The sequence below is a fragment of the Miniopterus schreibersii genome, assembly GCF_964146895.1.
Source record: "Miniopterus schreibersii genome assembly, chromosome: 22".
NCBI lineage: Eukaryota > Metazoa > Chordata > Mammalia > Chiroptera > Miniopteridae > Miniopterus > Miniopterus schreibersii.
In genome coordinates, this window is record NC_138124.1 from 378,935 (window position 1) to 397,371 (window position 18,437).

General features: G+C 54.6%; 1 protein-coding gene across 2 annotated transcripts in view; it reads right to left on the minus strand.

Annotated features, from left to right (window-relative positions):
• Positions 1–16,903: 16,903 nt before the first annotated feature.
• Positions 16,904–18,437, minus strand: part of GABRG3 (gamma-aminobutyric acid type A receptor subunit gamma3) — a gene marked incomplete at both ends in the record, with an annotated part of 209,399 nt that continues 207,865 nt past the window's right edge. For both annotated transcript variants that reach the window (XM_081124442.1, XM_081124441.1), the window contains one exon: positions 16,904–17,185. In XM_081124442.1, coding sequence (XP_080980568.1) covers positions 16,904–17,185 — 282 coding nt within the window. The remainder of the gene's footprint in view (positions 17,186–18,437) is intronic.

The window sequence follows — 18,437 nt, forward strand, 5'->3', positions numbered from 1 at the left end:
TCTGAAATCAATAAAAACATATCTTAGGGTGAAGATTTAAAAAAAAATCTATCATCCACATATGTGTGGGTCTGTTTCCGAATTCTCTGCTCTGAGTCATTGATCTGTTTGTCTCTATATATATTTAAATATGTCTTTATTGATTTCAGAGAGAGCAAGGGAGAGAGAGAAACATCAATGGTGAGGGTCATGGATCGGCCGCCTCCCGCACGCCCCCTGCTGGGGACCGAGGAGCCTGCACCCCGGGCCCGGGCGCTGACCAGGAATCGAACCGCAACCTCCTGGGTCCTGAGCCACCCTGGCCAGGCTGTTTGTCAGCCTTGATGCCGACGACACAGCCTCTGCGCTGCCCACGGTTTATAGTAAGTGTTGCCGTGGGGCCGCGTGGCCCTCGCACCGTCTTTTTCAGGCTGTTTGCCTCTTTTTCCTGGGTTCTAACCGCTCCTGCTTCCTGTGTTTTTTGTTTTTTTTTAAATATATCTTTATTGATTTCAGAGAGAGGAAAGGAGAGGCAGAGAGAGAGATAGAAACATCCCTGATGAGAGAGTCATTGATCGAGCCCGCAACCCGGGCCTGTGCCCCGACCGGGAATCGAACCCGATCGCCTGGATCCCAGGTCGACGCTCAACCGCGGAGCCACGCCCGGCCGGGCCGCTTCCTGTATTCTTGAAGCCCTGTTATTAGACGTATCAATATTTAAGATTGTTCTGTCTTTTTGAGGAATTGGCCGCTTTATCACAGTGATCGAGGGCGGTGATCTACGATGACGTTCTTTGCCCTGAAATCCACTTCTTCTGACACGAATGTGGCCTCCACGTTTCCGGCAGCTTCCGAATGGTATGCTGGGTTCATTCTCATCGCTTTCATTTTAGCCTCTTTGTGTCTTAATATTTATTTTTTGTTTGTTTATTTGTTAATCCGCACCTGAGAGTATTTTTTCCATTGATTTTTAGAGAGAGTGCGTGGAAGGAAGGGAGGGAGAGAGAGAGAAACATTGATGTGAGAGAGACGCACCGATTGGTTGCCTCGCCCACGTGCCCCGACCAGGGCTGGGGATCGAACCCTCGACCCTCTGGTGCTCAGGCCGACGCTCTAACCACTGAACGACGCTGGCCAGGGCCCTTCCTGTTTCTCTTAAAAAAAAAAAAGAATCTGTATTTGTCTGGCAAACATTTGGGCTCAGATCATGCGGGGCTTCCCCGCTCGCCTGGCCCAGGTCGCTGGCTGCACGGGGCGGGCGTCAGGAGCCGTCACAGCCTCCGCAATTTTAGATTCCGGGGAAACCAGTGTCATGAGCTCCGAGACACTTGCTGCAGGAAGTGTCTCAATTTTCTCTCTAACCCTGAGCCGCCAGCCCGGTCTTCCCATGAGAAATTAACAGAAAATAAGAGGACTGGGCAGGAGATAAAAATACATTTCTGCAAATAATGTGAAAACGCTGAGGCACAAAACTCTTCTCTATTATGATTCCAGACACAGCCTCCTCGGGCCAGGTTCCTGCGCGCCTCTGGCCCTGCTCCCGGGGCTGTGATGAAAGGAGGGGGTGGGGGGAGGGAGCCTGCGCCCAGCAGGCCCTTGAGCCCCGGGAAGCCCTGGCTGCAGAAATGACCCGGAGGAAAGGATCGGGGGCTCCCGCCTCTGGGCCCCGCAGTCCTGGCCCAAGAACCTCGCCTCCGCTCAAGCTTGTGCACAGGGAGGGGGGGGCCCGGCACTGGGCGATGGGGGGCTGCCCCAAGCCGGGGGACACACCCCAGCTGTGCAGGGAGAGGAAACCGAGGTTAGGATTTGCTGCCGACGTAGGAAGCAGCAGACACGCTGTTTGGCCTCCTGTGCAGCGTATCACGGCTTTCAAGTGAGCTTTACTGGGGATCAATATTTTATTTATTCGTTTAATTTTTTTATACTTACCTGAGGATGTGTTTATTGATTTTAGAGGGAGAGGAAGGGAGAGAGAGAGAGAGAAACATCGATCGGTTGGCTCCGGCACGTGCCCCTACTGAGGACAGAGCCTGCAACCTGGGTATGTGCCCTGACCGGGAATTGAACCTGGGACCCTTTGGTGCCCAAGACAATGCTCCAGCCACCTGAGCCACAGCGGCCAGGAGGCCAGGTGATTTTGGACAGACAGAGATGAATGACACACGGCTCTTCACATGCCCGGCCCTGAGAGCGACGTCCCATGAGCCGTGGTTTTCTCACCTCCCATCACAGAGCGTCAGCCACCTACTGAAGTCCCGGTCGCTGACGGTCCAGCCCTTTGGGTCAACGTGTTCTCACCAATAAGGAAGGAAAAAGCCACGGAGGCGACTCTCGTGTCATCGGTTGTGGCTCACGTGTAACAGCACTTGCCCAGCTCGCCTCTCCGGCCTGGGGAGAGGACAGCAGGTTGGGTCCCAGATGGACTGGAGCCCCCTTGGGCCTGGGGACTCTGTGCCCAGCACACGTCCCTGCCTCGGAAAGTCACACCAGGCGCTGTGTTTTGATTTATTTCCAAAATATCTGGTGGTGCTGAAGATGACCTTGAAACGTGTGGTGGGCAGGTCCTGAGCTCCCAGCCTGGAGCTGGGGAAAGGCCCTCACAGGACATGGCTGGGCCACCACAACGGAAGCAGAAAATGTTAAGTTTCTGTAGGACGGGTCCTGACAAATTGTCCTAGGAATTCAGCTGACGGCGGCTATTTGTGCTGGAAAAGTTCCACACGGGCTGTGGCTTGAAGGATGGATGGAAATGGAACATGTCTCGGGGGGAGGCCGTGAGAGGGGCCCTGGCCGGGTGGCTCGGCCGGTCGGAGCGTCATCCTGTGCACTGAAAGGCCGCGGGTTCGATCCCATCAGGGCACATACAGGACTCAACCAATTATGCATCAGTAAGTGGAGCAGCAAATCGATGTCTCTCTCTCTCTCTCGCGCGCAAATCAACAAAAAAATAAAATAAAAGACAGGCATCTGGGCATCCGGGCAGGGAAAGAAGGGGGCTGTGGGGAGGGGAGGGGCCGAGCAGCAAGGCCTGGGCTGTGAGCTGCAGAAACCGAGTCGGTCAGGACTCCTGGTGCTGCGGTGGGGACGGAGTCCCAGGCTGAGACTAGTATTTAGCGCTCGGTGGTTGGGTTACTACCCTGTAAGCTCCTTTCCTGGTCCAGATCCTCTGTAAAGCCTTCTGTCTCCCCAAGAGCCTCGCCGAGTGTCCCTAAGGGCCTCAGGGGAAAGATGAGAACCGCATCCCGGGAGCCGAGGCTGGTGCTCAGGGAAAGCCCTCTGGGCCGGGCCGGGCGGGCCGGAGGGGCAGCTCCAGGGGATCTGCAGAAACGGCAGATTCGGGTGGAAGCTCCCCAGGGCGAAGGGCAGCTGCTGGAACCGGCATCAGCCAGGCGACCGAGCAGCGGGAGCCGGGCTGGCACCGGAGTGTCACCTGCCTGCTCGGCGCGGCCACCCTGTGGTTGGGCTGAGCGGACCCGAGCGGCTTGTCAGGGTATTTTCTGCAGCGTTCAAGACATTTCCTGGGCACTCGACACGAAAGCAAATGAACGAATCCGAGGAAAAGAAAACACTCGCTTCCAAGTTCAGGTAATTGGCCTAAAAAGTCGATATAATGTCTTGAATGATCAAAGTTTATTGCCCTCGGAGAGTCCGCGGTGACCTCCTCACAGAGCGAAACCCCTCAGCGTTCCCAGTAATTGCCAAGCATATTAAGTTTGCTCCGTGGCAGATCGTAATAAAAAAACCTCTATTCTTTATAAACCTGCAAATTTTTCTCGGAGGGATTCGTGTGCAAATGAAGGTCTGCTGCTTCCTCATAACACAAAGACCTCGTCCGGCTTCTGACGGAGAAGCGGTGGCTGCCCGGCACCGAAAGCGGGCCCCCTGGGTGACAGTCGCTCTCGCCAGCCCCCTTAGGTGACACTTGTACTCTGCGGGGGGGGGGGGAGACAGGATCAGCGGGGAAGCGAGACCCCGCCGGTGCCGTGGTCAGGAGGCAGCGAGGCTCGCAGGGCAGACGGTCTTTGTGGCTGGCGAGTGGACTGAGGAACGGACAGTGACCAGAGGACAAAGGACAAACGGTCACCCAGCCACCAGCCCCTAGCTAGCTGTCATCGCCACGTACTAGAGGCCAGGCGTTTGAGAAGGACGCTCGGAGCCTGGGACAGACTTGCCAGCTGGTCACTGGCTTGCTTAACCCTCTGGCCCTGGCCCAGGCCGCAGGTTCGGTTCCCGGGCCAGGCGCAGGCCGGGGCTGTGGGTTTGATCCCCGATTGATGTCTCTCTCTCACCCTGATCTCTCGCTCACCATTTCTCTCTTTCCCTTCCTCTTTCTCTAAAAATCAGTAAAAAACATATTTAAAAACAGAAAAGAGAGCCCTGGCCAGTTGGGTTTAGCAGATAGAGAGTCGGCCCCGAGCACCAAAGGGTCTCGGGTTTGATTCCCGGTCAAGGGCACGTACCTGGGTTGCAGGTCCCATGAGTGCGGGAGGCGACCGGTCACTGTGTCTCCCTCCCTTCTCTGAAAAGCAATGAAAAAAGTACCCTCAGGTGAAGATTAAAAAATAAAAGAAAAGCTGTTATAGGTAAAAGCATCTCCTCTCCCCAAACTCAGAGATGGCCAAGCTTGAATGGCACGGGACCACCCAAGCCCAGCTCCAAGGACGGTGGCACCGGCCCTCCTGCCTCCTTTGCACGAACTATTCCTAAGGGTACAAATCCTCGGGGACCTTCGGCCACCCCGCCTGTCACGCCTCTGCCCCCGCCCGCGGCCTCGCCTGGACCCGAGTTAGCTGTTTGCCACTGTGGGCGCCAAGGGGAAGGCGCCCAGTGTGCGGAGGAGGGAGGGAGGGTTCTGTCTAAGTAACTCGATGTCTCCTAGTTTATTAGAGAAATCCTGATTTCTCATTTGTCCAGACAGGGGCCACGATTTTACCCACGTGTGATATCATAAAATCGTTTTATTGGAACACCCTCCAGGTTTCACAGCCCGGAGTTGTGGGGACGTCTCTTCCCGGCCTGGAGCCCTGGGCTGGGGGCCTGCTGTGGGGCTGGGACCCCTCACTCCTCCGGGAAACCCCCGCCGCCGAGATTCCCTCCTGGGTTTACCCCGCCGCACCGGGTGTGGGCCCGCGGCCGCCTCTCCTACTGGTCTTGGTGCTCCTGCAGCTCCCTGGTTGTGGGGCTTCTGTGCAGCCAGATTTCAGGAGGCTCCGAGTGTGAAACGGGTCGTCCTGCCGCTTGGGAAATAAGTAGTTTAATTGCTGTTAATTTTGAGGGGATGTGTGGAAGTGTCGGCACATTTCAACTGAATCAAAGCGTCCGCATTTCTACGGGCATTTACAGTTACCATGGCCGAGGAAACAGGATGCACGTAGGTCACAGGTGCACCCGCCGCCTCCACAACCACATCAAAATCACAACTAAAATCCAGAACCACCAGCACTCAGAGCCTCCTGAGATCTGGCTGCAGAAGCCCCACAACCAGGGAGCTGAAGAAGCACCGAGACCGGTAGGAGGGGCGCAGACGCGGGCGGGCCGGGGCTGAATCGGAGAGACGAGCCCTGGGCCCACACCTGGTGCTGCGCGGTAAACCCAGGAGGGAATCTCGGCGGTAGGGGTTTCCCGGAGGAGCGAGGGGTCCCAGCCCCACACAGGGCCCAGCCCAGGGCTCCAGGCTGGGAAGAGACGTCCCCACAACTCCGGGCTGTGAAACCAGCGGGGACTGTCCCTGAGGGTCGCGGAGGCCGCGGGAGCCCCAGCAGCTCCTCTAAAGGGCCCGGCGCGGACTCACCCGGACGCTCCCTCTGAGCCCAGCGCCGGGCAGCAGCCTGAAAGGACCCGGGACACTCGGGGAGGAACTGACCTGCCTGAGATCCGGGCGAGAGCTGGAGGGGTGGCTTCCTCCCGGGCAGAAGGGCTGGCGGAGGCCATGGCTCCTGTGGCGAGTCCTCCCCGCACACAGCTGGTGGGCAGGCGCCGTATTTGAATCGCCAGCACCTGACTCGCACCCAAAATGCTGCTCAGCCTCAACTACGTATCTATTTAACGGATTTATAAATATGTGTCTATTTACGGATTTGAGCCTCTTTTGCACCCCAAGTTGAAGAGGTTTGCGCGGATACCCCGTCACCTCCAGTTTCCAGCCCCGCAGCCCCCGGGTTAGTCGGTGAAGCCTTTAGCCAGGGCCCTGCGACCTAATGAGCCGGCGCCTCCGGGGGCGCTGGTGGGAGCCCGGCGCGGAGAAGGCTTTTCATTTTTGAAACTCGTCTGTCTTGCTCAATTATTCTTACCCCTGGGGAAAATGTGTAGCAGTTACGCCTTTTGAAATTCAACTTCCTGTCACCAGGAGTTCTGTATTTTTGTGCATTTTGCGTCGATTTATTTATTTCTGTTAACCCTCACCTGAGGATAGTTTTCCCCACTGACTTTTAGGGAGGGAGGGAGGAAGAAACATCGATGTGAGAGAGACACGTTGATCGGTTGCCTTCCACACAAGTGCCCCCACCCAGGCTGGGGGTCGAACCTACGACCCAGGTACCTGCCCTTGACTGGGAATCGAACCCGTGACCCTTTGGTGTGTGGGCCAAGGCTCCAGCCCCTGAGCCCCACCAGCCAGGGTGTGGTTTTATCTTCTTTAAACACCACCGAGTGCTTCGCTTGGCGAGCCTTTGCTGGGGCCTCACTGGGAAACAGCTCTGCAAGTGGACACATTTTCTTTCTAAAAGCCTTTGTTTCTCAGTCTCATAGAGGAACCGGGAAGCGTCCACCGGTTTAAAGTGTGCCGACTTTTTTTTTTTTTTAAATTAGAAAGTGAGAGGGAGAGAGAGAGAGAGAGAAACGTCAATGATGAGAGTCATTGATCGGCTGCCTCCCGCACGCCCCCTGCTGGGGATCGAGGAGCCTGCAACCCAGGTATGTGCTCTGACAGGGACTCGAACCCAGATCTCCTGGATCCTATGTTGATGCTCAACCTCTGAGCCACGCTGGCCGGGCCCTACTTCTTTTGACATTAGGAACCCGAGTGCTCTGGGCTCTTGGAGGTGGACACCAGCAAAGAGACTGCTTATGCCCTGACTTCTGCAGCCCCTCTGACCTTCAACCCCAGTGTCATTTTGCATCCTTGGGTAATTTTTAAAATTCAGTATGGAATAACTCTGGGAATTTTTATTTATTGATTGATTTGAGAGAGACACATGGATTGTTGTTTCACTTATTTACGATGCATCACTGGTTGTCTTGCATGTGCCCTGGCCAGGATCAAACCTGCACCCTTGGGGTATCTGACAACACTCTAACCAGCTGAGCTCCCCGCAGAGGAGTTTTAAGTGCTTGGAGCCAGATTTCCAGCATTTAAATCATTTTTCTGCCCTTTCTGGGGTCTCTGATGCTGGGGAATTTACTTGAACCCGAGCCTCAGATCTCTCATGATTCAAATGGTGACAGTCTCAGCGCCTCCCCACAGGGCTCTGGGAGGAGGAGGGGCTCAGTGTGTGCGACGCTCTCAGCACACAGTCAGTCCTCCGTGAGCACCAGCTGTTAGGGTTCACCTGGGAGGGGCCTGGGGCTTGGCCACAGAGCGGGGACCACCTGACAGGTCTCGTAAAAGGAAGCCAGGAGTGGGCAGGGAGTGTGGCTGGGCTCAGGCAGAGGCGGCAGAAATCCAAGAGGTCACTGCCCGAGAAGCGTGTCTCCAGGAGGCCCGGTCACCTGCCCAGCGCCACCGCGGGAGCCCAGCAGGGCTGCGCTGTCTCCAGGGCGCAGCAACGGCTGAGCTGGCAACCCGGGCGGGCTCGTCTAGCAAATGTGCTCAGCTCTCTGTGGTGTCAGGTCCGGGTGGTCCCTTAATAAGATACAAAAGTGTCTACTCGCTGGCTTGCAACCTGAACCTCATATAATAATGCTCCGTCAACTGTAACTGAAAAATAAAAAGTTGTTTTAATTCGGGGCGACTAAGGTAGAGCCTAGAGACCTCTGGGGTTGGCCTGCGGTGGTCGCCTAGGCTGGTGGGGTTGTGACGGCTTAGCCCCCAATCCCGACGGTGCCGGCCAGGAACCCGGAGCCCTGGCCACACTGCTGGACCCATCTGGCCGCCCCTGGGCCGCCTGCCCCCTGGGCTTGGCTGCAGCGGGTCTGCTGCCAGCGGGCTGGGCTGCCCCCCCCACCCCTGTTCCTGCTTTCACGGGATGGAGAACCCGAACCCTCCCATTGGACGCAGACGCTTGTAACCTTCCTGCCAGGGGACGATGGCCCGAGGGGGGGTCCTGGGGGTGCAGAGAGCCTTTCCCAGGGGAAGCTGGTGTCACACCCACCCTGCTGGGCAGGGCCCCGCGGGGACCTGCGCCCTGGACCCCAACCCTGGCCTGGTCGGCCACCCCCAAACCAGAAAGAAGTGCGCTCCTGGCTCGGGCCTTTCTGACAACATGTGCGTTTATTAGTATTACAAGTACAAACGTAGGAATCCGAGTACAAATACAGGGGCGGCCCAGCCACCAGGCCCCCGGCCTCGGGGAGCGCACGGCCCGCAGGGCGCGGCGACGGAACCGGCGAAGCGGGGCGCACCACCGCCTGTGTCGCCAAGGCACGTGGGGCGCCGGGCGCCCTCGTTTCACTAGGACACCAGGAGCGGCAGGGCGAGCGGGCGGAGGAGGGCGGGGACCCCGGAGCCAGGGCCTCCACCCCTCGTGGTCGGACGGGGAGCGGGGGGCCGGTGGAGGCCACTTGGTGAGGTGGGGACCTTGGCCTGCCCGTGGCCCACTTGCCTGGGGGGGCGGGCGCAGGCACTTGGGCAGGGCGGGTCCCCCCTCAGGGCTGCTCTGCCTGCGGTGCCTCCCTGGGCCCCACGCGGTTTACTTCACGCACACGGCTCAGCGAGAGGCCAGGCCAGGCTGCGGCTGATGCCCGCGTGCCCCTGGCCACACTGAGCCCGACGCTCGCCCACGCTGCTCGTGAGAGCTGAGGCCTCAACCAGCCTGGCGATGGCCCTTTGCCACCTACGTCGCGGGAACTGCTTTTAGCTTCTCAGATAAAACCATAGGCAGGAAATGGTCAGGGGAGGCTCAGGTGCGCACCCCAGTAAAACCAGGGCGGCCAGGGGCTCTCAGCAGGCAGTCGGGTTTGACTGCCCGTCAATCTCTCATCTGGTGTTTAAGCTCGTTTTCGAAGAAAGATTGTGGCCCAATGTTTCCGGGAAATATAAGGATTGTCAGTGTCCCTCTCACATCGATGCTTCTCTCTCGCCCTCCCTCCCTCCTTTCTTCTTAACCAAAGGCTCCGTGAGCTAAGCAGCTGTCACTAGGAAGCTGTGCTCCTTCCTACTTGTTTCAGCTACACGTGGGGTGGCAGGTGGAGTGACACCCATGTGAAGGGTTGTACACACACAAGTACACACATCACTGCACCTCGTGCAGAAACACAAGACGGCCCCGTGCTCCTCACAGACGCCAGGCCCACTCCCTGAAGACTGTCCCTGTCCTAGAATCTCCCACAGAACCGCATCGCTGACCCTGAGCTCACACTCAGAGCTGCTCGGACAGAAAAGCACATCACGTGGCCGTAGAAACACGCACATGTAAACATCGTTCACCAGCACAAAACTGGGCACTGTGGAGGTCAGGATGGGCGCGCGTCTGCTAAAAATGACTTAATAGAGTCATCCTAAATAGATAACGATGACGACACTGGACATTTCATCAATCTAGTATGCCTGTGTCTATTTCTATCTAGAAGTAAAAACTCTAAGATAAGTTAGAAGGAATCAAAGCCTAAGTTCAAATTGTATAGTAAGAATCGTATTGTCCCTGGGCCAATGAAGTCTGTGATGTCCACAGATGCATCCACTGCAGGGAAAAATAGATAGTTCTTGGCCAGTTCAAATATTATGTTTACGAAAAGGAATAGAAAAGCCAAGTGAGGTAAAACCAAACCACAACAACAAAACCCGAAGCAACCAACAATGAAAAATTAAGTAGAGTGTCCATGTGAATAGTTTCAAATTCTGACGGAGATACGGCAGACACGCAGGACCAGGACTCTGGGACCAAGGAGAGTCTGGAAATGTACTAGGCAAGCAAAATTTTGACTTATTTTTGCATTTAATATTTAAATTAAGATGAAACTTTTCCATTTTCTCTTTAATGTAAGCTCTAATTTTTTTATGGTATGGAAAAGACATTAACCCTTTCTGTTGACTCAATAGATAAGGGCTCGAATGGAACATGAAAAGGATACTGATGATGGTGGTGGTGATGTTGGTGATGATGGTGGTGGTGATGATGATGGTGGTGATGGTGATGATGATGGTGATGATGGTGGTGGTGATGATGATGATGGTGACGGTGGTGATGATGGTGGTGGTGGTGATGATGGTGATGGTGGTGATGATGGTGGTGGTGATGATGATGATGGTGATGATGATGGTGGTGACGGTGGTGATGATGGTGGTGGTGGTGATGATGGTGATGGTGGTGATGATGGTGGTGGTGATGATGATGATGGTGATGATGATGATGGTGACGGTGGTGATGATGGTGGTGGTGGTGATGATGGTGATGGTGGTGATGATGGTGGTGACGGTGGTGATGATGGTGGTGGTGATGATGATGATGGTGACGGTGGTGATGATGGTGGTGGTGGTGATGATGATGATGGTGATGATGATGGTGGTGACGGTGGTGATGATGGTGATGTTGGTGATGATGGTGGTGGTGATGATGATGGTGGTGATGGTGCTGATGATGGTGATGATGGTGGTGGTGATGATGATGATGGTGACGGTGGTGATGATGGTGGTGGTGGTGATGATGGTGATGGTGGTGATGATGGTGGTGGTGATGATGATGATGGTGATGATGATGGTGGTGACGGTGGTGATGATGGTGGTGGTGGTGATGATGGTGATGGTGGTGATGATGGTGGTGGTGATGATGATGATGGTGATGATGATGATGGTGACGGTGGTGATGATGGTGATGATGGTGGTGACGGTGGTGATGATGGTGGTGATGATGGTAGTGATGGTGATGGTGGTGATGATGATGGTGATGGTGGTGATGACGGTGATGGTGGTGATGATGGTGATGATTGTGATGATGGTGATGGTGGTGGTGATGATGGTGATGGTGGTGGTGGTGGTGATGGTGGTGGTGGTGGTGGTGATGGTGGTGGTGATGGTGGTGATGATGGTGGTGGTGGTGATGGTGGTGACGACGGTAATAGCAGTGTTTTCTTCCCTTTTTTTTTTTACCTCTCTATAGCTTCCAGGGCCTCCTGCACCAACTAGTGCATGGACTCAAGGAATGGGCAGCTTAGAGGATTGGTGGGTGGGTTGCCTGGGGCTCCACCACTGGGTAGAGGACGGGCTGGTCTGTGTATTGGGGGCTTCACTCACGGACAAAGCTGACCCCCAAATCCTTCCTGTCATAAACATAAACAGTGCACGATAAAAACCTGTTGTAATTCTAACTAAATCAAAGCTCTCATCATTTGTTCCTGGAAATCTGAGTCTGACAGTGAGTCAGGACCTTTACTTTTTCATGGAAAATGGGAACTTTAATCCCTACGTGAAAAAGTGGTTGGTGGGAAAACAAAGAAGAAACCCCAGATAACTAGCAAAGAGGAAAATACAGCAGCTCCCTTCTCAACCTGGGTGTTTCACTATCGGCAGCCAGTCCTGACTGTTCCTTCCGACCTGTCCAACGAGACCCGTTCAGCAGACATTGAGGGCCCTCCTCCCTCCCACTGTAGAGCCAACCACGGGGCCTGGGAAGTTGTGTTGTGTTTACAAATGTGAAAAATGAAGGGAGGGGGGAACATAGGCAATGATTTGAAAAACTGAAGCAAAACAATTTGCAGTTCCTTTGATTACCTGAATGCTGTTGTAGTGTTAAGTCCGTGTATGCCCGTGTGGACGCGTGTCTGTGTGCACACGTGTCTGTGTACACGAGTGTCTGTGTGTGCGCATGCTCGCATGTTCTATCTTCCTAATTATTTTCTAGCTCATGTGCCTGTATGATATGGTCTGAAAGACCCACTTGGTTAACTTAAAACACTGAAGACTTGTCAGTGACTATGCAACTAATTTTTTTTAGCACTGATTTAATGTGGTCTAAAATTTGTTTTTCATGTGAGTGGAGTAATAAAACGTTTATGGTGTTTTACTGACAACATTAAAAATCAAAGTGCCCAGGCAGAGTGACTCAGTGGTTGAGCATCGACCTAGGATCCAGGAGATCACGGTTCGAATCCCGGTCAGGGCACAGGCCCGAGTTTTGGGCTGGATCCCCAGCAGGGGGCGTGCAGGAGGCAGCCGATCAATGACTCTCATCATTGATGTTTCTCTCTCTCTCCCTTCCTGTCTCTGAAATCAATAAAAATATTATATATATATATATATATATATATATAAATATCACACCCCCAAAACCCAGAAAGCATCATTTAGCTGGGGGACATTTGGGAAGAAATAGGAAACATTCTACCTTTTGACCTTAAAAGAACTAGGCCAGGCTTATGCCTTGGAATTGCAAACTCGTCCTCAGAAGAAATTTTAAAAGTGGAAAATTTAAAAGTGGAAATGCCCTAGTTTCCAGTCTTCAAAACCATCAGGCATTTTAAAAAGCCAGGTTTTCAGAACTATGGACGGCTGAGCTGTTATGTTACCCTATCATCTCAACACACAGCGCTTTTCCCTCTAATGACAGGAATCGATTTTTATAGTAAAAGTGGAGTCCATGGGAAGGGCCTGCCGTTCAGCCTGGACGATTACTTCCCGGCTCTCGGCTGTGACTGGGCCCCGTGGGGACACTGCTGACCTGACGGCTTCTCACAGGCCACTCTAAGAAACAAGTACCAGTTACACGCTCGCTGGACTGGCGGCAACCGGAAGGGGGTGCGACAGGGGCCTGTGAATTTCCCATTCACGATGCAGAATTCCTCCCTGGGTCCTTCCCCCTCTTATTTCCAGATCTCTTCGGAGTATTTTAAAATGACAGGTTCTGAAGCCAACTGATGGCAAACATCTCAATGTACAGTTTTATCGCACTGGAGACAGAGGGTGAAATTCCATGTATGTAGTTTATAAACGCTCAGAAAAAGCACTCGGACAACTGCAAGGTCACGGAGAGAATTCAAAGTGCTCTGTGTCGTGAGAGCATCGCCCCGAGACAGTGATGAGCCTGCTGGGGGAGGGCAGTCAGTGTCCGCTAAGTCCACAAAGGAAAGCAGAGCTTGTCACGGGCCACAAGGTGCAAGTGACCGAGGAAGGGGAGGTGGGTCCTGTGATCTAGCCCTTTAGATGGGGCGCGCCCTGGTCTTCCCGGCGTGGCAGGTGTGTCACCGCACATCGGGGTGACCGACGACCTCCCTTCGCCGCCGGGGTGTGGTGGTGTGCAGGGCAGGTCTGCCCACACGCGTGACCGCAGCGAACTCTGTCCAGGCAAAAGGCCTGCCCAGAAGGTTCTGTGTGGACACTCGCGGCCGTCCGAGCGCTGTGTCCTCACTTAAGGACTGTCCCCGATTTCCCACGTGTGGCCTGAAGATGCACAAGCATTTCCTGATGGAAGGACCCACAGACACTGTGTCCTTCAGCGAGCTGATGTCCGATCACGGATGAGACTGCGTGGTGTGGGAAGAAATGCGATCCCATCCCCACTCACTCAGAAAAGAGACACAAAGCCTGGCCCGAAGTATGGGTGTCTGGGACACGGAGAGCCTGCGAGACGTGGTGTCTGGGCTCTGTGTGGTTTTAAGGCACACACCGGGGCAGTGCTGGCTGGGCACAGGGTACGTTAGTGCGGCGCGGTCGCTCTGTCCAGGGTCTGACAGCCTCCCGCTCAGGGGTGTTGACACTCGGCAGAAATGGAAATTTCTAGGCTCTGAAGAGGCATTTTGCTCTAATTCCATGAAAGCGAAATGCCTTTTCTTCTCTCTCCCTCTCAGCCTGGAGGCGGCTTAAAATACAGACAGTCACAGACGGAGGTGGTCAGAGATGAGAAATCCTGGTCAAACGCGGACTCTCACCTCCCCGACCGAGGGACTTTCTGGAAGCGAGGGCCACAGCAGCACCCCTGGGATGCAGGCCGCCCAGACCACGTCCCCCAGCTGCCACACCACGGCCAAAAATGCTTCCCAATTCCCCACGCAAAGCAAGCTCGCAGGCTGGAAGGGTGTGAGGCCTGCGTGGAACAGCCTCACGTGCGCCCCACGCGTATCCCACCCAGAAGCTGATGGGGAAGGACAGTCCTGCCGTTAGAGCGACTCGTGTGCCTCACACTCTCCCCACCCTCCTCTTCCTACCTCCAGAAGGTAAACTCACACGCGCTGGAATTAACAAGCACGACCCGCACTGTCCTGCGTGGGCCGCTCACCTTCTCCTGTGGCTGAAAGCGCGTCTCGGGAGAGAGACAGGCAAGGAGGACTCGAGGGGGAAGCCTGCTGGGACCAGGCGGGCGAGCTCCCGGGGGGTGCTTAGCTCCTTCAGTCAGGCCAGCGTGTGAATTGCTATCGGTGCAGGGATCTAGTTTATGGTCAACGAGTGAACATCTATTGGACGCTGTCAGGACGGAGGTTCTCATTCATGGGAAAGGAACCGCGAACCAGGGTGTTTAGACCAGCAGGGGGAAGCCAACACAGGTTATTGGTCTGCACGTCCTATGTGTATAATTTCACGAGAGTAGCCGCCACCACCCAGGTATTGGCATCAATAAAAAAATTTTTATGTAAAACTGGGCCAAATCTATGTTAGGAAAAAAAATGCTTTTAGGTTATTTTCCTCCCAAGAAGCATTTCACTAGGAAATTCAGTTCCCTCCAGGACTTCTTTGAAGATGAAACAGAGAGAAATTCTTCCTATTGTGAGAAATTATAAATTCATGAAACTGGAAATTGTGTTTGAAGGGGACCGACCTTGGGCCGCCTTCCCTGGGTGCTCGGCGCTCGGCGTCACATGCGGCATGTTGAGGTCGGTTGGTGACGGGGCCTCCAGACCCTGAGGGTGGGCGGATGGTTTATACACTAACGGGTGAAATTCCCAACAGAGCAGACATGTCACTGAAGCCAACAGGTTCAACCTGTTTCTCTGCAAATATTCATTCTCTTATTTAATTGGATTTGCTAAATAGGAGCCAACGGCTTGTGGTCTGTGGGGCAGCTATGGGAGCAGGAGGCGGGAGCGACAGGAAGAAAACCAGTCGGCTTGACTCTCTCACACTATACACTCCAGCCTCGGGAGCTGGGTGATCAGATATCCACAGACCTGCACTCACTTCAGATGCAGTGACGTTAATCAAAATAAACAGATTCCTGCCCGGCCAGCGTGGCTCAGTGGTTTTGCGTCGACCTATGAACCAAGAGGTCACAGGTCGGATTCCTGGTCACGGCACATACCTGGGTTGCAGGCTCGATCCCCAGTAGGGGCTGTGCATTTCTCTCTCTCCCCCTAAAAAAACAATAAAAACATATTTAAAAAAAATAAACAGATTCCTCTAATCTCAACTTTCCTGGCCTCTCCCACTCCCATGCCCTTCAGGGTCTGGTTGGCACCCAGAAAATTGTGTGGAATCAGCACTTTTATAAGTTTTCTCTGCATAATGTTTTACCTTGTGTTGTGTTTTTTTTTTGGAGACATACGTCCAATAAATAATTAAAATTCTATGGTTTCCAATAAACTTAATTCAATTTTCTGGGTGAAAAGCACAGAGATTCTGGTACCGAAATTTTAGTATGGAAATTAACGAGCTGGTAGGACTCTTTTTCCCTATCAGTGGTGGGAGCTTCGGAAGCATCTTGGGAAGAACATACAGGCGTCCAGTGGAAAACAAAGAGCTGACATCGCAGGCGAGCTGGTTTTGTTACAAAAATATCAAAAAAGTAATAATTTCAGGGAATGTTCTCTTTGGGCTTTTGCTATGTATCCATATTCCAAAGTATAAAAGCTTTTTTTGCTCATCAAAATATATCATTGATGACAATCATTGACGACAGCCATGATCCACTTTTTGGCATCTAAAGAGATTTGACTTGGAAGTTAATACACACTAAGAAAACTTGGAAACTGTATCTACATTTCTCTCACACCCTGGAAAACGCTTCGAGACAAAGGCGAGTGGCTGGTGCATCTTTCCTCCGAAAGATGCAGATAATGGAGCCACAGCAGCGCAACGCCAGCAGGGGGCGCACTCCGCGGCTGCCCCGCGGGCCAGCAAAGCGCCGCTCAGGGCATAAAGGAATAAAGCAATGAATGGCCTTCCGACGTTCGGAGATCACCAACGTCGCTGATTTCAGCAACATGAAAAAAATCTGAAAATCGTCTCTTCCCCTCCACCTGACGTGTGTGGGTGATGCGTGGACCCCCTTTCCAAGCCGAGGCGAGGCTGCCAGACAGAGGGCTGCCCGCTGACCAGGACGGCGCCCGAGGGAAACAGGCCAGAGAGAGAGGAAACGGCTCGGAACCCACTGCGCTCGCTCGCACGTGAACTCGGGCTGCCTGGGAGGCCGGGCGAGTACGTCTCAGCCGCGGGGACTCACACTGGGCACCGGGCCACCGAGGGCGGCCGAGGGAAGAGCCAGCAGGCCGGGGCCTGAGAGCGCGTCTCAGGCGTTTGCTGGCGTGGGTTACAGATCTCTCTGCAAAGATAACCGGCAGCCGCTTCCAATATCCCCAAACCACTGGTGACCTTCACCAAGCTACAGGTTCAGGAAGGGATTCGCAGGGATGGCGCTTTGAAACTCGCTTAGCTGTGGGTGTGCGCGCACGTGGGGGTGGGACACGCGACGGAACATTCGCCGCACTCTCCACGCTGCTCAGGGGTGCTGCGCGAGTTCAGAAACGCTGAGCCGCGCCCTCCCCGCTCCGATGGGCCACTACGGGTCTGGGGAGGGGACAGGTGAGGGGGGGCCGAGCACGCGTCCCTCATCGCCGCGGGCGGCGCTCAGAGATACAGGTACCCGACCCAGTAGACCAGGTTGAAGAGCAGGAAGGACGTGGGAAAGAGGACCCGGGAGTACGAGTCCAGCTCCGAGACGTCTATGTGGATGCGCCCCCTCCTCCAGGACCCGGACCTGCACTCCTCGTAGCAGCAGAAGAAGCTCTGACAGTCCTTGCCGTCGAGACACTCGTAGACACACGTGTCTTCCAACTCCTGCCAGTACAAGGAGTTGTTGAAGGTGATCATCGTGGGGGGCGGAGGCCGCATGTCGAGGAGGGAGTAGTTCTGCGGGCGACAAGAACGCAGGGTCACCGCGGAAGGCCCGGAGGCCCGCCAGGGTGAAGCGTGCGGTAGGCCCAGGTCGCCTCTGCCCGCCGGACACGGGTCCGCGCCCTGCCCCTGCCCCACCTCCCGCCCTGGGGAGTTCGACCTTTGAGGATTTAACCTTTGCAGATCTAAGGGGAGAAAAGGTGAGGCACAGCACCCAAGGCTGCATTGCTCAGATTACTGGTGCGGGAGGCGGAGCGTAGTTTCCAACGTGCGCCAGCCATTTCAAGTCCCTGTTCTGCCCACTTTCCTGTTGACTTGGAGCGAATATGTCATAATTATATACACAGACGCTCCCCGGCTTACGATGGGGTCACGTCCCGATAAACCCGCTGTCAGGTGACAATTCTGTGAGTCAGAACACACCTAATACACCTGACCTCCAACTTCAGCTCAGCCTGGAGGTTCCTACCGAAAGCGGGTCACTCTCCATCCCTGTCTAGTCGAAAACCCCTAAACCACCGCTGGAGACCAGGGACTGTCTGTAAGCCCTTACCCGCCGCAGTCTGTATGCTGGAGCTGGAAAAATCGGCCTTTACTCAATACTAATTGCATGTGTTTGACCATGGCCGGCCAGATATTCCTCTTTTCTCAACCGTCTGTCCCGAGCAGCGCCACCCAGAGGAGGAGCCTGGCCGTGACAGGCAGCGCAGGCCCGAGGCAGACGCTGGCCCCGCAGAGGGAGCCTCGCAGGGTCAGCTCACCAGGGGTCTAAAGGGGGACCCGGGAGGCCACGGGCAAAAAAGCAGCAAGGTTTCGGGGGGCTACAGAAACCTCCACGTCCCTTCTCCATTTAGGGAACTAAACCCACGATCACTGAAACACGTGTAAGCCTGACCCAGTAATGAAGGGAGCTCCGTTTATAGCTCACTGTTTGAAATGGAACTAATTTCATCTGACAATATTGAAATAAAACTTAGAACATTAGGAGCCCGACGCAGCAGCCATATGCAAAATTACTCCAGTATGTTTAAATGCCCTGCTCTCCACTGTCATGACTTCGAACGGAGACTGTAACCGAGCGCCTGCGAGGTCGTCTTCGCCGCCCTGGTCCCTGTCACGCGGGTCCCTGGCCCACTTCTGCTCTGGCCGCGTGCGCAATGCGGCCTCGTGGCTTCTGGAACCACTGCGCTTCCTGGGCCGCGGGTCCCACTGCTCACGCCAAGTGGGTCAGCTCTGCAGTTTCCGTGTGAGGAAACCGAGGCACAGG